The 18128-nt window shown below is 39.7% G+C and overlaps 3 protein-coding genes across 4 annotated transcripts in view; 2 read left to right on the forward strand and 1 right to left on the reverse strand.

The window, feature by feature from the left end:
* Window positions 1-212: 212 nt before the first annotated feature.
* On the reverse strand, window positions 213-1834 carry LOC113532949 (type-4 ice-structuring protein LS-12). Its single transcript, XM_026924695.3, has 4 exons — window positions 1746-1834; window positions 1568-1637; window positions 1310-1445; window positions 213-534 (listed from the first exon to the last, which is right to left on the reverse strand). Exons 2-4 carry the CDS (start codon window positions 1611-1613, stop codon window positions 315-317), a joined length of 402 nt encoding a protein of 133 aa, XP_026780496.2. The 5' UTR covers window positions 1614-1637; window positions 1746-1834; the 3' UTR covers window positions 213-314.
* A 2797-nt stretch (window positions 1835-4631) lies between these two features.
* Window positions 4632-9076, forward strand: rbm8a (RNA binding motif protein 8A). The gene is made up of 6 exons (XM_026923877.3): window positions 4632-4773; window positions 5410-5469; window positions 5585-5662; window positions 5836-5972; window positions 7605-7741; window positions 8288-9076. The coding sequence occupies exons 1-6, from the start codon at window positions 4707-4709 to the stop codon at window positions 8331-8333; spliced, it is 525 nt and encodes a 174-aa protein (XP_026779678.1). The 5' UTR covers window positions 4632-4706; the 3' UTR covers window positions 8334-9076.
* Window positions 9077-11450: 2374 nt separating this feature from the next.
* Window positions 11451-18128, forward strand: part of otud7b (OTU deubiquitinase 7B) — a 34582-nt gene continuing 27904 nt past the window's right edge. Inside the window, exon 1 of one of the 2 annotated variants that reach the window (XM_026924482.3) lies at window positions 11451-11700. The gene's annotated coding sequence lies outside the window, so the exon portion shown is untranslated. The remainder of the gene's footprint in view (window positions 11701-18128) is intronic. The other variant, XM_026924481.3, reaches the window with a different exon arrangement.

The following is an 18128-nucleotide window of genomic DNA, read 5'->3' on the forward strand; positions in this document are numbered from 1 at the left end:
GTAAGTTTAGTTAGTGTTAAATATGTTTTCTGTTCTTTTTTAGTGAAAAGCAACAGTTTGAAATATAATCACACACACACACACACACACACTATACATGCAGTGGTTAGGGTTTAAAAAAAGGTTAGAGTTTTCCTTTAAACTAACACAACCTAGCTGATAAACACACAAACATGCGAATAGACAGTAATAATAAAGAGTCAACACAAATGTAAAGCCTTTCAACCCCTTTATTGCTTCAGATAAGTGAGTGATGTCAGTCACAGGGCGGTGGTGATTTCCCATCAGGCTTTTTTCAGTGTTTTGTTTGTTTTTTACTGAGGGGGCAGGATGGCCTTGGTCTGATCAACCACGAACCTGAGCATGTCCTCGATCTGGCTCTGCATCAGGTTGGTGTAGGGGGCGATCTGAGCGCGGACGGAGGCGGCCAGAGGCTCGATCTGCTCCTCGATGTTGCTGGAGAGGGGCTTCAGCTGCTCCTGGAGCTTCTCAACCACGGGCTGGAGCTGGGCTCTGCTCTCCTCCATGTAAGCCCTGAACAAACACACACGCATACAGTGACGTTAGAAATGGTTTTATTTACTTCATAATCTTGCCTGGACCTCTGCAGAGATCATGTGAGGTAAATAAGAAGCTGGTTTTAAAAAACACACAGCAGTAAAAACAAGTTTTAATTGCTAGCTTGCTATCTCAGTGTGTTTTTTCTAACGCAGTGAATGTCACGCTGTGATCAAGTTGTTGGTAATGTGCCATAGCCAAACAGACATGACAGTAACAGATTCAGTTTGTAAACAGTATAAAAATATCAGATGTCAAATTATCTGTGATATGTACACTCTGTCGCATACAGAGTTGTTTGGGTTTTTTTTTAATGGGAAATTTAGCCAAATGAACATAACTCACTGAGTGAATCAGGCATTATTTACGCACCAGTGTAAACGTAAAGGAGATAAGACTTGTATTTAAATGCCGTGACTGAAATTCACTACAAGTGATAGGACTAGAGAGACTGATATGGATAATGCTTATCAAAGGTGATTACTTCAAATGTAATTTTCTTAATTTTTCACTTTTCTTTTAACAAGAATTTTACCCATGCAAAAAAGGAACATGTTTTGCTTCAGGAAAAGTATATATAAAATAAAATATCAGCATTTTCACCATGTGAAGGGTATTCCCAGGCCACCACACACTTGTATTTATATAATATTTCATTTCACTCTCACATATCTCACAAATATTAAACCGTATAGAGAACTCACATCAGTGAAATATCATCAATATCGTAAAGAGCTGATGTGAAACTCACTTGGCCTTGTTGGCCAGCTCAGGGGCCTCGAGGGCTTTAAGGTTTTGGACGAGGTCCTGGAAGTAACTGGCGATCTTTTCAACCTCAGGAGGCATTTCAGGACTTTCTCTCTTGACCAGGCTGGCAGCTTGGGAGCCTGTTTAAAAACAAAACAAAATCATTCTTTTACTGTCTGATTAAAGCTACACGACTGTTGTAATACTGTTTTGTTTTGAGTTATTTTTTTTTTTGTATTTTAAAAAAGCATAAAAATCTCACTGATGGCCAGCGCGATGACGAGGGCGGCGATGAGGGAGAACTTCATGGCTGCAGACTGAGCAAGGTTTGCCTAGGATATAAACCTGTGGTTACTAGTGTAAATACAGAGAATATGGATGAAATTCTGAAGTAAAATTCAATCTAAATATGTCCATAAGAATGCAAAATGACTTCTTACCTTCACTCCTGAATGTCTAGGACCTGATGGTGCGTTCTTTCAGGAGCCAGACCTTTTTATAGCAGCTCCAGAGGTCAAAGGATGATAACGGGTTGACGACATCAGCCTGATGAAGTGTGTAAATGCTGTGTTGGCTGCCGAACCTTGAGGCTTTACTTGACACTGAGGTGATCGAGTCAAAGTTCAACTATCTGAACCCCCCACCCTCTTTCTCTCTCTGTCTCTCTCTTTCACTTTATCATTTTTAAATCATGAAATCAAGTGTTTACACATGACAATGCCATTTATGAAAAAACAACCATTAGTGATATACATATAGTGATATACGTTATACTCCTATAACATATAGGAGTTCATGTTTAATATAACATTTGTTCGTGTGCCCATACAAATCAAACACGATTTGACAGGAAATCAAGATCAAAGACCAGCTAGGAAAAATTAGAGCTCTAAATATGGAAATGTATTACCAATATTTTGGGCAAGGTTGGCTTCTTTTCCATGTTGCTTCTACATTACATGTGAGAAATTTAGAAGCAGATTTCCAACACCTTTCACAACATTGTGAATAAGCTATTCGGGATAAGAGGGAAGAAATGAGTACATTTAATTGTTCATGAAAATTTTGCCTTCCTAAAAATTAACTATAATTCATGTCCACATCATGCTGCTGATGGAGTATTGGGTGGAATGTCAGTGATATGATTTCTGCTGCTCCAGTGGAACACAATGAGTTCACAAGTTTTACATGTTAGCTAAACGTCCATTAGGTCAAAGTCTGACCCAAGTCGTCTCGCTCTATCTCTCAGTGATTGGCTTTATCTACAAAGTCGAGGTAGAGTTCCATGCTGATGAAAATTCTCCTGAAGTATATTCAGTTCATCAGTTAAATAAAAAAATCCTGTGACTACATACTGATTCTATATGTTTCTGATTCTATATGTTTTTTAACACTGTGCTAATAATGTAGCTCTCTGAGCGATGATTAGACTTGTCTTGGAGGACATTTTTCATGCACAATCAGTAGGTAACTTCAGCTGAAGTGGCCATACAGTAATGGGGGCAAAGAATTGCAGTCATTTCTGCTTTTCTGTGCTGGATTTGTCAGGACTACTCGTCTCAAAATGATTGCAGCCTATGGTTATGGCAGAAAAAGTGCTCAAAGTGGTAGTTACACTGCCATATTATGATACGATGCTCTGAAAATATTGGAGGGCCAGGCTAGCATGGGGATGGAGGAGGCACTGTTTTTCTTTTGTCGTTTTCTGTCATGTCAGAGACCCCATACTGGTTTGGAGAATGGACCGATATCTCGTTTAAAAAACAGCACTCGGGCCTGTCCAGAGGCGTAGATGGAGCACACCCGAGTTCAATGGCGCAGTCGATCAGCCCCCCGGGAGACGGACCATTTTATAAAATGACCACCCATCTTCTGCACCATTTGAGCACTTCACTTCACAGCATGAGGCCAGAAGTGCTCCAGCTAAGATTTACTTAACAGCTGAGCTTAGAAACGCTGAGAGTGAGCTCATCAGAGACTGAGCTGTGAGCAGAAGGGCTGATCTGAGACCTGCTATACATGCATGCAAACTTACTTCTTTCATTTTAAAAGGCTAAATTACCAACATCTGACATACACATACACGTAATTTCAGAATAATTTGAATTTAAAGTTGTGGGTGGGATTCATGGTCAGGGTGCTATTTTTGTCCCACTGCTATTACGTTCACAAAATGAACATAAAAGACACATTTAACCACAGATAAAGCGTCTTTCACAACAACCTATGTGTATGCTTCAGATAAATCACTTAAAACATTAAGAAATAAATCAACCCACTATAACTACACTCTACCTTGAAATATAATCACTGAAATACATTTAAGTAGTATTATTTATGCATTAATATGTGAATCCATTTAACTTCTCAGCCTTGAAACATCCTTTTCCACGAGTCGTCCATTATAGGTTATGAAAGATGTACATTTTATTTCATTCACTCAGCTCTGTACCCTCAATACATTAACCTCTATGAAATATTTGTAATATTTTTTCCACATGAAGTCACATGTTCAACATGAAGTTACTTCACCTGAATTTCCTAAAGATCACGAGAAGAAGAAAAACTAGTTCTCTCATTCTTTTTTCTTTATTTTCAGTAATATTGATGAGTTCACTTTGAATGTACAGCCCTGTTACAGAAATTATAGATTGAAAGTAAATTATTAAATTAAAAAACATTTTAAGTAAATCATTATAAAGTTCTTAATATCCTCATGCCATTAGCATGGATGGATGCTACTTAACAACATGTTGTGTATTTGCTAATTCTATGCTAATAAAAAATAAAAAATTAAAAATTAAAATAAAAATAAAAATAAAAACAACCATGTTACTCATTTAAGAACAATGAAGAAGCCTTGTGTAAAAATGATTTTTGTACCTCTCATTCTGAACATTCGACTGTTTGAGTCAAGATCATTAGAACAGTCCTAAATTCATATTTTCCATTAACAAAAAAGACTTTCTCAGTACAGTTGTATTAAAGTTGATTTAGGGACTGTTTTATATAAGCTTATTAGATTGATATGCAAATTATTCGAAGATAACCATTTTTTTTGTGTGTTTTGTTTTGTTTTTGCTAGCTTACTAGCAATCTAGCCGGCTAGCAAGACTAGCTAATATTGGTAATATTTAGTCTAACATTTACATTAAGTACGCTTATAGATATAGGTGTAGTTAATTTATTTTGTGTTCATTTAAAACATATTAAACATTTTCACATGCTACACAGATTTTATTTCTTGATTGATTTATTTATTGTGAAATGTTCAGCAAACTGCAATTGCGCCAGAAAGACGCTAGGCGGCCATTTTGCCGCATTTCCATTTTATTCGGTTGCTACGCTAAACCGGAAGTGCTTATTGCGCATGCGCTAGTCTTCTCACACGGACAGGCATCATGGCGGACGTGCTAGATCTTCACGAAGCGGGAGGCGAGGATTTTCCTATGGACGAAGATGGCGACGGTACAGTGGATTTTGTGATGAACTGTAACTTAAGTTTCTTTTACGCAGCCAAAAAAGCGTATACGTTGTTTAGGGATTTGTAGTGTAAAATGTTTTCTATGTTTAGGGTCGGGCCTTGTCCGCCTGGCTTCACTGTTAGCTATGCTAGCAATGCTAGCTATGCTAGCTGGCTAATTCAAACATTCCCGCTGGCAGAATGCTATTGATGGTTGCGTTAGCTGAGTAGTTATCAAATTTATCAGGTTTAAGTTTAAATAGACGAGTTATCTGGTGATTTTTTTTTTAATTTGTAGATTTTACATGTATGGTTTTATAAGTTGTTAAAGAAACAATTCGCGTGCGTTGTTGTTTCAATTGTAGTAGCTTTCTTGTTAGCCGGATCCCAAATCTCTCTGTGTTTCAGCGTAGTGCACTAGATAGGATGTTATTTTCTACACACTCTAGTGCGCTTATACAGAGAGTAGGGAGCCATTTGAGCTTTGATTTTATCTATGATTTTTATCTTGATTTGTTTTAAATTAAGGCTCATTCATTTCCATGCTGATTTTACTGAAACAGTGCAACAATGTTCTCTGGTGTGACTCTAAAAGCCAGATTATTTCTTTATGTTGTAATTTTCTTTTACTTCTTTTACAGAAAGCATTCACAAGCTGAAAGAAAAAGCCAAGAAGAGGAAGGGACGTGGATTTGGATCTGGTAAACTTTAAAATTTCAGAATCTCACATTAACACATTGCCTTATTCGTTTAACATGAATGTGTGTGTGTGTTTTGTTGTGATGTGTAATGATATTGTTTGTGTTTTCTGTACAGATGAAGGTGCGAGGTCTCGGGTTAGAGAAGATTACGACACAGTGGAGCAGGACGGCGATGAGCCTGGACCACAGAGATGTGAGTTTACTGTGTTTTCGTTTGTGTTTGTGTGATGAGACGAGGAGTTAAAGCATCGACCGTTCCTACATCCAACCCTGGCTCCAGACGCTTCCTGTGAAAACATTTCCCAGCCCGCTACACTAGGTATTGTTTTAGAACAGCCTTTAACTCCGGCTGCTGTGTGTTTGCAGCTGTCGAGGGCTGGATCCTGTTTGTGACCGGCGTTCACGAAGAGGCGACGGAAGAAGACATCCACGACAAATTTGCAGAGTTCGGCGAGATCAAAAATCTGCACCTCAATTTGGACAGAAGGACGGGTTACCTCAAGGCAAGTCCACCTCCACTCACGATTTGTGATGTATACACATTAGTCGAGTTTTTAAACTTTAACTCAATCTAAACTGGGTTGTTTTTATTTATTTTTTATTATTATTTTAAGTAACAACTGACAATGTGCTGTATGCGTTAGTGTTATTGCATCATAAAATATAAGAACCAATCAGGTTTCAGGATGCAAATGGAGACCATGCAACACCAGTTTGTCAGTGAGATGAGGTGAAGTAATAATTTATTATTCTGTGGAAGAGGAAAATGGTCTTGGTCAAGGTTTCAGTGATTATTACAAAACCTGATGTGTAATTTTCAGTAATGCCACAGCTGGACCTGGACAGTTCACCATTTATTTATTTTTAAATCATTATTGTGGAAGTAGTGTAGTCTTGCTAGCACTTTATCCAGCGTTTACGTTACGTTAAAACTAGTCTGAGTTTGTCTCTTGGAGTTTTTGGTTTTGAAGATTGAGCTTGAGAAAAAGCAACTGTGGACAGTATGTTTACAATATTTTAATATCTGTCATGTTTCTGTTTGTCTGAAAGGATTTTTTAAAAATATATATTTAGTTAATTTTAAACACTTCCGATCAGATGTGTTCTCACAGTGGAATTGTGTGTTCAGAGGTGACAGATATTTCATAAAATAATGTTCCGTATAAACAGAAAGCTAAAGGTTTTAAGTTATTTTAATGTTTTTTTATTTGTTTTGCTGTGATGAGTTTTAGGAAACCTGTCACTAGTTATGTGTTCCTTAAACAAACAGGGGGTTAAAGATCATTCATATCTTCAAGTTTCTGTGGTTTGAGTCATATCCGGACACACGCGGTATTAAAAAAGGTATTTTAATAGCGGACGCCAAACCGATTTGTATCAGATAATCGGTCCAAGGAATGTTCTCTGGAATCCATTGAGCTCAGGCATTTCCCAAGTTCTGATCTAAATGCGTCCTGGTGCTTCGGCTCAGAAAAACATGGATGCCCAAAGCTAGATCATGTATCTATGGCCTGTCTCTGAATTTTATAAACATATAAAAAAGATCTACATGAATTATTTCTGTGCAGTTAGACATGATGTATAAGATACGGGGCAACCACTTTGGTCATCTTTGCTCATAAAAATGATCACAGATGTCTAATCACGTGAGTAAAAATCCATCTGAAATGAACAGAATTATGTTACAAAGCTGTTAAAACTCTTATTCGACACAAACACAACATATCAAATAAAATCGAGATTTATTAAGTAGTAAATGATGTGAATCGGTTTACTGTCGACTCTCTGCGCCGTCATTTTGCTGTGACGTCAGGCGTGTTTGAAGGATGTGGCCTGAGGTGTGTGACCGCTCCAGCGCACTTTTCTCCGTCTGAGGTCGGGTTTTTCTGAGTATAATGGATTATTTTTTACGTCCACTGAGTGGCAGTATTTTACAAGAGGAAAAATTCCAGCGCACTTTGTTACTCTTCATTACTCTTCTCTGTGTGATTAGCTGATTTCCTCTGACTTTTGTTCTACACAGAGAGCCATTTAAGGTCAATAAAGTCCTGCTGCTTCTGTAAATCAGTCTCTTTGGATTGTCACTTTTTTTTTTTTTTTTTTTTTAATATTTAATTTGGATTTGTTTTTCACAGGGTTATGCGTTGGTAGAATATGAAACGTATAAAGAAGCGCAGGCTGCCATGGAGGGGCTGAACGGCCAGGAGCTCATGGGTCAAGCCATCAGCGTGGACTGGGGCTTCGTCCGAGGGCCTCCCAAGAGCAAGAGGAGGTGAGTGGATCGGATTAAATTAGATCGGATGTGGAATAGTACAAAACACATCAGACTCAATTAAATGTTTTTGTATAACAATATTTTAAGTTTTTTTCCCTAACATTTCCCAACAGAAGGAATTATATTGACTGTAAGAGGAAAACTATACTAACCTCATTAATTGTGTTGGTATTGAGACACACGGAGGCGTAGCGTTATAATTCTGAGGAGTCCAAACGATAGCGTGGCAGCCATCTTGCATATACGTGATTAAAAGCAAGTGTAATTCAGCTGGAAGTTTTGTGCCTGTTAACTTGCATTAGCCTCATGGTTCACTAAACACGTCGTGGCTCCTCAGCTGTGTTTATGGTAGATTTCGCTTTTGTTTCTTTAATCACTGTGATGAGATGAATTTGTTTGGTCTCTAAAACTGCCATGGTGTGATTTATGATGTACTAATGTCCGTCCTTTGCCTTTTTTACGATGTTTGTGCATGTCAGGTACGTTTTCATACATGTAAAGCACACCTGATTATTATTTTTATTTTTTTACTGTGTCTCGTAGGGGAGGGAGGAGACGGAGCAGAAGTCCAGACAGAAGACGGCGCTGAATTGAAATAAACATTTCTCCCAGTTGGCGTTCCTTTATCTTTGTCACGTGAAGGCTGTGTGGCCGCGTGACTTTCTGTACTGGGTTGTTTTAGGTTTTACTGCTTTTCTGTGTTTCTGTATCTCACAAGTTGCCCAGCTGCTGCCTGTGGAGTTTTCTCTGTACACTCTCAGAACAAAAAAAATCTGTGATAGTGTTTTAGGGCCAGTGTTAAAATAAAATAAATAAAAAATACATGGTTGCGAGAATGAAAGTGCAGTAAAATGATATTATTATGAGAAAAATGTTGTATTATTTCAAGAAAAATGTCATAATACAATGACAAAATTTCATTGCTCCAATGTTCACCATTCTGTTGTAGCATTATGACTTTTTTTCTCCACATGGTAAGACTTTCTTCTTGAGATATTGTGTTTTATTTTTTTAACAGTGGCCCTGAAACGCTGTCGCAAAAATCTGACATGTCAGTTCTTATCTTCGTACAGCGTTTAAGGAGAGAACTGAAGAAATTTAAGGCTTCTAGACTGTAACACGTGAAGACGATCACAGCAGTGTTTGTAATATTAAAATACTTTTTCTGTATAGTGTCAGTTGCTTGGTTTTACGTAAACATTTTGTACAAAAATTGAAGAAACTGATCCTTTAAAACTAATTTGGGTTACGCCGTAATATATGAAGCTGTACCTGAATTAATTTTAAAGCTACTGGTTTGTTCACTTCCAATAAATTTGTTTGGGGATGTGAGTTTGACTGAGTTCTTTTGGATTTTGTTGCTTCTGTAAGTTTGGTGAGTAAAAGCTTGAAAATTATAATTATATATTATAACTAGCCATTCTAAGAGGAGAACGTACATTTATGACTCAGGCCAGAGGTTTTTAAACTTCAGTGTGAGCTTGGAGCATAATTTTTTTTGCCTTATGCAATGTTTCAGTAAAATTATGACCTCTGACTGGTGAAAAAATCAAAAGAATTGTGGAATTTCTATCAGGAATGTATCCTCAAACCCGAGTTCAGCGTATGACGTCATACGAACATGGCTGCTCGTGTCAACAACCATAAATAAAGCACCACTTCTTTACTCTCTCGTTAACTATAACACTGCAGAGTTTTGAGAAGGTCAACGCGTCAGTTCAGGAGGATGTGGTGCTCAGACTGAGCAAACGGCACAAGCTTTTGTGTTTTCTTGTCAGTGCATCAATGTTCTCCCATGTTTGTTGCTTGGATGTGGGAGTTAGAAATGTCAATTCCAAGCTATCGCTTTTTCAGAGTTTAGTGCAACACGGCATTAGTTCATTTATATCTTTCTATTATACACTGATTTTTAATCCAGTCCTGGTTTTTGGACACATGAGGAACGCTAGAAAGCAGTGGTTCTCAAATTTTTTTGTAGCCAAGGACCCCTTCCAGATTAAAACACTTTCCATGGACCCTATTAATACATTCGAGTCAATTTTCCACTCATTCTGAGGCACAATTGATTCACTGTGTATCATATAAACATCACTTCCTGGTTTTAGTAAACTGCAGTTAGATTGAAGTTATTAAATTAAACCCTGAACATTGTTTGTTATTGAGTTTCATTTCAAGTGACCATACAAACAAACATGATACAACTTATAACTATCATAATTAAATAATAAGCATAACAACATTGACAAGTATGATACTAATTGATTGAAATTGTCATCTACATTCTATAAAAAAAACAAAAGTAAAACAGTCAGGATATACATTCCAGACCCCACTTTGAGAACCATGGTTATAAAGAATGTACACTGTATGGCTAAAAGTTTATGCACCCCGATTATAATCCATTCCAGATTTATTCCCGTGTGTTTGCTGTTATAATAAGCTCCACTCTTCTGGGAAGCTTTCCACTAGATGTTGGAGCGTGGCTGTGGGGATTTGTGTTCATTCAGCTACAAGAGCATTAGTGAGATCAGGCACTGATGTTGGGTAAGGAGTCTCCAGTTCCAGTTCTTCCCAAAGGTGTTCAGTGGGGTTGAGGTCAGGGCTCTGTGCAGGACACTCGAGTTCTTCCACTCCAACCTTCACACACCATGTCTTCATGGAGCTCGCTTTGTGCACAGGGGCATTGTCATGCTGGAACAGGTTTGAGCCTCTTAGTTCCAGGGAAAGGAAATTGTAATGCTACAACATACAGAGACATTTTACACAATTGTGTGTTTCTGACTTTGTGGCAACAGTTTGTTTAAGAACCACATGTGAGTGTGATGGTCAGGGGTGTGTGTATTTTTGGCCAAATAGTGATTGAATAGAGTGGTATTTATGTAAATGATATTTATGTAAATTGTTGTGTAACCTGCTTCAAATCCATTTCTCACTAACATGGCGCTGAACGTTGCTCGAAAAATGTGAGCGGGAAAAGAAGCTGTTGCATGTTTTTTTTAAACGATTTAGCCAGCGAAACGTGACTGTTACATTTTTCTTGCTGAACTTTTGCGCACTGTGACTGCGCTGGTGCGGACAGTGTCACCCTGTGACGTCAGAGCGGGACACAACTGCTAACTTCTGACAGGAATAACGAACATACAGCATCAAGCAAGAAATTAGCACCAAATTTGCCAAACACCTCAGAAATATTTTCATATAAACATGTTTCATGTGTTGCAAGAAGGAGTTCTGCAGAATTGTTTTTTTTTTTCAGAAAAAATATCTGAATGAATTTCATATTAATTTTTTTTTCAAACATTAGCACATAAGGTTCATTTAAAAAGACAAAACAATTTTACATAAAAGTGTGAGGTGAAGGATAACTAAAGGGAGGGTCTTGTAGCTCGGGAGGATCTCTGAATTCTTTCTTTATTTGTTTATTTGTTTGTTTGTTTGTTTGTTTGTTTAGATATGTGTCTGGTTTAACAGATTATTTACACACCCCCCCCAAGAAAAGCCAAAAAATCATCGCGGATGACGTCATGACTAAGTTGGTCCCCGGAAAAAATTTGTCACTCACAAAGCCATAGGTTTATTAAATCCCAAACCCCGCCCATTTTAAGAATCTTCGGAGCCAACCACGGCACGCGTAGGCTGCACATGCCTGCTCTGATTGGTCTGATTTTGTGCCAGTCTAAGCGAACTCGGCTTCTGATTGGCTGCTCGGGGATGCTGAGTTTTTCTCAGATGGGGCGGATTTCGTAGTGCCTCGGTTGACATTGTTGTTGTTGTGGGAGTCGGAATGTAGTTTATAGCAAAGCGTCAGGTCCAAGGGGAAAGTGTAAGTGTGAGGTTCGGATTAACACGAAGGAGAAGGAACGAGTTTCAGTACAGACTGGTTAACACATTCGCTGGAAGGGAGAACTGGGATGGGACCGTGAGGAGGAGATTTCTTCTGCGAGGCCGAGCTGAAGGTAAAGCAGACAACGGAGGAGGCTATGTTAGCTTCAGTAGCATTGAGGCTAATAACGGGAGAGACTGACCGGCTAGCTAACTCTAACTCTAACTCTAACTCTAACACTAACAAGCTCTACTGGCTAACCACGCTCTTTTATAACTTATTAAACACAGCAGTTTGTAATGTAAAGTTAAACTAGTTGGTTTAGATAACTCAGCAACTCTGCATAACTCTTGCTAGCTCACAGCAAGCTAATCCCGTACATTCTGACTAACTGGTTTACCTGACTAGCTGTCTATTGATCTGGATAACTTAATAAACCTCAGTGTAGAGCTGCAGAAATTTCCAGAACCTTTCCCTTTATCTCTGGCTAATCTGTCATGGTCACTGTACTGTGTGTTATGACAGCTAGCTGTGTGAGTAGGTCCGAGGAAACTTGGAGAACTTCAAGGTTAATGCAGAAGATTATTTGGAGACAATATATCGCGATATATCACGGTATTGTATATCAGGCGACCTCTTAGAGACACACAGACCAGCTCTGATCAAGACTGACTGTTCCTGTATAATCCCAAAGCTCCTGATGATGAGGAGTGTTACGGATAGAAATTTTCATGGTCTGAAGTATCACGGTTTCGTGGTATTAATCAGCGATTTAAATCACAGGTGTCTGGAGCTTCCCGTAAAATCTGGTGCACTGTCAGTATTTATCACGTCGCCGTTATAAGGTGAACGACAGAGCGTCTGCGAGGAGGAGTTCGGTAAGTCGTGGTGAGCAGCGCCGTGTTTTTCTCTGCGTTTAATAGCTTCCGTGTTTGATAAAGTGAGGAAGGAAGGTAACGTCAGCGTAACGTGTTTCAAACGCAGCCGAAGGGTTTTCGGCGTCCGCTGTGCCGAGAAGATACGGAGTCGCTGTGGTGCGATTTGGGAGTTCAACATGGGAACGTTTTGGGATGCAAAAGGGATCAGAGTCGCCGGAGTAATGAACTCGATCGGAGGTGGAAAGTAACCATCCAATCGTACGCTGTGACTAAGCGTGAAACCGTAACACGGAAGAGAAAGGAGTATTGGTTTACTTTCTAACATTTCTATGCTGCTGTTTCTTTTCGGGAAAAATTCGTAGTTAGTAAAATTGCTATACGTGTGGCAATAAATGTGAGCTCATACTCCGTGACTCACGGCGATCTCACGATGATCTGTCTCGGCCGTTGGTTATATTGCGCCCTGAGTTCAGCACTCAAGCTGTAAATACACATGGAAAGATCATAGACAACTGAAGATTTATTCAAAAAAAAAGAAAATTTGATTCTTTGCAACCCAACACCTGTACCTTTCTCTCGCCTGCGTGTCTGTTGTGGTATTTAACCTGCCCCGAGCTGCCGGTTAGGTAAGAGCGCTCATGGAAAGCTCTGGGATTATTGGTTGCCACGTCGAGTTCGGTTACACTGGACCCCTGAATTATTCAGCTCTTCATTTACAAGCGCTTTTGTTCGCTCGTTGTTCAGCTTAGCCAGCCAAACCCCGAACATGAAAGTAGGGCAAGCAAACAAGAGCTAGTTTTTTTTTTAAGGCCTGCTGGGCCTCGTTTTTCATCCGTATGTGGGGTGGAAATGCTTTGCTGCTGATATCGAGCCCTTTTTTGGATTAGAGCTGGTTTCTGTGGAATCCGTCATGTTAAACGAGGTTTGTTTGGACTTTTGCTCCATAAGGAGGAGTGATGAGGATGTTTTTGGTGATAAGATACACTTTATTGATCCTGAAGAACATTTTTGAGTATTTAATGTAATTTAGTAGTTAATGAGAGCGTGAGAGTGTCTTATAACGCTCCATTATCTAAGCTACTTCCTGTTTAGGGTTGTGCTTAGACACGTGACCACCAGTGAGCCGCTAATGCGACTTACAAGTTAACTGATTACAGCAATCAGTGACCCTTTAAAGATGTTTCTGTGTAGCTCGAATATTCTCTCTCTCTCTCCTCTATCTCTCTCTCTGTCTTTTTTGGTGTTTCTCTCTGTCTCACTTTTTGGGTCTCTCTTCTGGTAAAGTCTCTCTTGGTCTTACTCTCTCTCAGTGTGTCTCTCGGTGTCTCTTTTGGTTTTCATCTCTTCTGGTCTCTCTCTCTCTCTCTCGGTGTCTCTCTCTCAGTGTCCCTCTGTCTCTTTTAGTCTTCATCTCTTCTGGTCTCTCTACCTCTCTCTCTCTCTCTCTCTCTCTCTCTCTCTGTCTCTCTCTCTGTCTCTCTCTCTCTCTCTGTCTCTCTCTCTCTCTCTCTCTCTCTCTCTCTCTATCTCTAACACTGCAATCGATAGAAGTCTTCGTCCCTCCTGAGCTGATTCAGCGTGGCTCCCTCTCGTCCAAGTGGCTGAGCGAGTATTAAAATTTAACTCGGCGCTCCGTCTCCTCCAGCTCCTGTGAACAGCTGCTGAGTAAGTGCGACCCCGTATCGCTTACGGAGAGCCGGGTCTAACCGGAGCCAACAAATTCCCTTTGGAATCGTCTGCTCTGCAAAAACCCGACGTGATAAATACTAGATGAGACCCCAGCCCCAAGGCAGTGAGGGTCAGCAGGACAATGAACGAACGCACCGGACGCGACAGAGGAAAAAGCGAAGTCACGGACCACAAAGCCGCCGATGTTACACTTTCCTTCGTAGCTTTTAGTTCTGAACTTCAGACAGTTTTGTTCTGAGAATCGCTCTTATACGTTCCATCTAAACATTTTCCTAACGCTCCTTAAACTGCGTTTCAGCAGTTTCCCAGCAGCACCTCCACCCGTCCATTACGTCTCCAGCGTAGGCGAGCGTGCGCGCGTGTGTGTGTGTGTGAAAATGAAGTGACCCACCCAAAGCACAGCTCTGTAATCTATCTCTCAGCTGTCAGAACCAAAACAAAAGCCGGGTTTGTTCAGCACGCTGCATACACTGTGTTTAAGACAACGATTAGCCACGTGATCACGTGGGTTAGACTGGAGTTCACTACCAGGGTGATGAGGTCAGCGTCAGAAATTCAAAATAACTCGAGTTCTGGATTCTGATTGGTCAGAAGGTGTTGATTAATTTTCAATAACAGCAGCTCTAACAGTAATGCAGCTGCAAATCACACCTTTATATTAATATTAATGCACTAACACCCCTTTCTCTCTCTCTCTCTCTCTCTCTCTCTCTATCTCTCTCTCACACACACACACTTTGTCTGTCTCCCTCTTTCCCTGTCCTCACTTTCTGTTTCTCTGTCTCGCTCTCTCTGTCCCCATCACACACTCTGTATCTCTTTCTTTTTCTTTTTCTCATCCTGTCACTCTCTTTTTGTCTCCCTCACATATTTCTCTGTCAATCTTTCTCTCTCTCTCTCTCTCACTCACTCTCACTCACTCTCTCTCTCTCTCTCTCTCTCTCTCTCTCTCTCTCTCACTCTCTCTCTCTCTCTCTCTCTCTCTCTCTGTGCTGAAATGTGATGATGAGTGTCTGATCTCAGCAGCTCTGTGCACTCAGACAGCGGTTATTAAAGCGAGCGCTGGTTGCTGGACCTCGGCCAGTCGGATGACGACAGTGAAAGTCCCGTGGTCGAACTCGGCAGCAGGGAGAGAGGGAGAGAGGGAGAGTTCCAGAAACTCGAGTCCCACACTCGCACTGGTTTACCCAACATGCACAGGTGTTACGCTGAGTGTTTTCTATGAAAACACCACGGCTGAGCTGCTGCTGTCGCGTAAACACGCCCGCAGCTCAGTGAGCTTGTTTATGAGTATGAGCTAGAAGAAGATTTAAAATGTTACTGCAGGATCTGCTTCGTCATTTGGTTCCAGGCTGTAAAAATATTTGTTTCACTTTGCTGACTGACGTATTAATAACATATTTATAACTAAAAGACCGGCTACAGGAAGGCGTGCGGTTTAAAATGTTGTGTAAGTACTTTATAATGTGTCTATAACACAAACGTTTTTACAAACGGGTTCACAAACGTTTTGCCCCCAAATGACCCCAAATGGACATTATGAATTTTCTGAAACCTCAAGCCTTGACCTTCCTTTTTTTTTTTCTAAATTCCAAGTTTGTAAAAGAGAATTCCTCTAACATTTATACATTTTATGTTGTCAGTAGCACACGTATGTGATACAGACATAGGAATATTCCTTGCACTGATTTACAGTCTAGTAGGAAGTGTTGTGTTGTTACAGGAGAATAATCCACATCAGGGTGGTGTGATACGATACGACATGACACAAATCAGCCTGGTTTATACGGGACGTGTGCAGAAGCAGCAGTAACTTGAGACTCGCTGCGTATCTTACGTACATCCGGAAGATTTAAAAGCGATGTCCACTAGACGGCACATCAGAGCCAGAACATCTCTGTCCATCAGAGCTCCAAGTCTGTAAAATGTTTAGCGAGTTCATACACAATGAACTCTGTCTTTCTTAAAACTTTCCACTGTCGTCTTGATTGTTGTCATGAGCTGCGTCTCAAATAGAAAACTCTTTCACCAGGTTTAAAGGTGACATGAGAGGTTTTTAAAATTCAAACACTAGCTGTAATAGGAAACCTGGTTAGTGTTAGTACTCAATAAGAGTCTAGATTAGTGCAAAATTATGCAATTTGAGACACAGCGCTAATTTGTTTAGCAGACGTACGTGGACGGGAAAGTTTGTCCATTTTTATTGCTGACAAAAATATCACAATAATTTAAACGTGGCTTGTCTGAATGTGACTCCAAGTCACACTTCAATATATTAGCGCACAAAATCCGTCTTTGATATTTCCATTAATTTGTAAAATAAACGAATGAAACAGAAGAGGAGATTGTGAGGTTATCTCGTGACTCCACGAATGGAAACTCCTCCGACATGAACAGAGTTTTAAAAATTGTTGAAGTTTTCTAGACAGAGAAATGTGTTTATTTAATGTCTATGGAAGGAGTCTCCAGTGTCAGCTGTTCAGTTAGGATACTCAAATGAGTGTTGTATTAAAAATAAAAGAATGTAATCATTTATTTTTTAATGTAATTTTAATATTAAAGATGCAGTGACATCACAGGGCTTGACATAACGCTAAGCAACATGAAGCCGAAGCTTCCATTCGGTCCGCCACATTCCAGACTTTCCCCCGGAGCTGTGTTTATCAGCGGGAACGCTGCACGAGTCTGCGCATGACTCTTCCGCAGGTGGCTTTCGGTATTCTTGAAAAAAAAAAAAGACTTCTCCTGCTTGTGGTGTTTGTACTAATTAAACTGAGCGTGTTTTACCTGAAGGGAGGCAGCAAGGACGCAGAAAATCTCATTAAATGTCACTCGCTTTCTCCTGCGCCTTACGTAACGAGGGCTGAGGTTTTCTTCAGGAGTCGTCTGAGAACGCTTTCACACCCGTTCGTAGTCCGTTCACTGAATCAGAATCAGAGCCAAATTGATTCTTCTGGTTCGTTTGCTGTTTGGTTTGCACATAAAGCCAAAAAAAAAAAAACATTGGTCAAGGGCCGTGTGAGAGTTTCACAAGAGCCGAAAACCTCCTCATAAAACTCTTTCGTTCTTTGGTCAGAGATGAAGAGAACACAGAGTCAGCGCTAAATAAATGATTAGATAATTTTATATAGCTCGTTTAAATCTAGAGATGGTACAATACCTCTTTTTTCTTTTCTGATCCCGATACTCTGAGTTTCAAGCGATATCGATATCCATCTGATATTTTTTTCCTTTTGAAACTTGCTAAGCTTTAAATCTAATTTTAATAAATATTTTTGGAAGCACTGTACTTAAAAAGATGTGACTTACGCATTTTTATATAGTTAAACTTTTTTGTTTCCATAGCAAATAATTATATTCTAGAAATATAATAAAATCAATCCTGATAAAATCACGTCTGATATCCGAGCCACTTTTTTAAAAAATTTTTTTTTTATCTGTAATATTGATCCTGGGTATCGGATCAGCATCAGTGCCATCTCTATTTAAGCATTCCTGACCTCGTTAATGGGTAATTAATTAAAAACAAACAAAAAAATTGATCACTAATGCAGCTAAAGTCGATTCATCACAAACGTTCGGTATTTTTCCGCTGTAGCGATGTATCGTGTACAGGACAAGTGGTACGTATATCTGGCCAAAACATTTTGTGACAAAACAAAATTTTAAAACATTTCATGTCGTGTCTTTCTCTTTTTGTTTGTTGGTGGTCACATGACATTTCTGCAGCACAACAGCTCTTTGCTTTATCTCAGTTTAGTAATGCACATCAACCACCAAAAAAAAAAAAACCAAAAACGCTGCAGCCCAAAGCACACAAAGCACGTGTCTGATTCGCTTCCTGCAGGTGAGTCGATTCGGAGTCGAATCGCTTTCTTATAATAGAGTTTCATTGTAAGTGGTTTGAGAATTGTTCGAGTGTGACGGACTAACACACTGCGCATGGCAAGAAGCTTCAGGTGAACTCAGGTGTGATTCGAATGCAGTGAGAAAG

The sequence above is a fragment of the Pangasianodon hypophthalmus genome, chromosome 22 (genome assembly GCF_027358585.1).
Source record: "Pangasianodon hypophthalmus isolate fPanHyp1 chromosome 22, fPanHyp1.pri, whole genome shotgun sequence".
Classification (NCBI taxonomy): domain Eukaryota; kingdom Metazoa; phylum Chordata; class Actinopteri; order Siluriformes; family Pangasiidae; genus Pangasianodon; species Pangasianodon hypophthalmus.

What these genes read in the sequence shown, in the direction of transcription:
- LOC113532949 (XM_026924695.3), bottom strand. Translation starts at nt 1,613, where the DNA reads ATGAAGTTCTCCCTCATCGCCGCCCTCGTCATCGCGCTGGCCATCA. An exon ending in CGTCATCGCGCTGGCCATCA is followed by an intron (nt 1,446 to 1,567) that starts GTGAGATTTTTA and finishes GTTTTTAAACAG; the next exon opens with GCTCCCAAGCTGCCAGCCTG. An exon ending in GAGCTGGCCAACAAGGCCAA is followed by an intron (nt 535 to 1,309) that starts GTGAGTTTCACA and finishes GTGTTTGTTCAG; the next exon opens with GGCTTACATGGAGGAGAGCA.
- rbm8a (XM_026923877.3), top strand. Translation starts at nt 4,707, where the DNA reads ATGGCGGACGTGCTAGATCTTCACGAAGCGGGAGGCGAGGATTTTCCT. An exon ending in GGGACGTGGATTTGGATCTG is followed by an intron (nt 5,470 to 5,584) that starts GTAAACTTTAAA and finishes TTTTCTGTACAG; the next exon opens with ATGAAGGTGCGAGGTCTCGG. An exon ending in GAAGGACGGGTTACCTCAAG is followed by an intron (nt 5,973 to 7,604) that starts GCAAGTCCACCT and finishes TGTTTTTCACAG; the next exon opens with GGTTATGCGTTGGTAGAATA.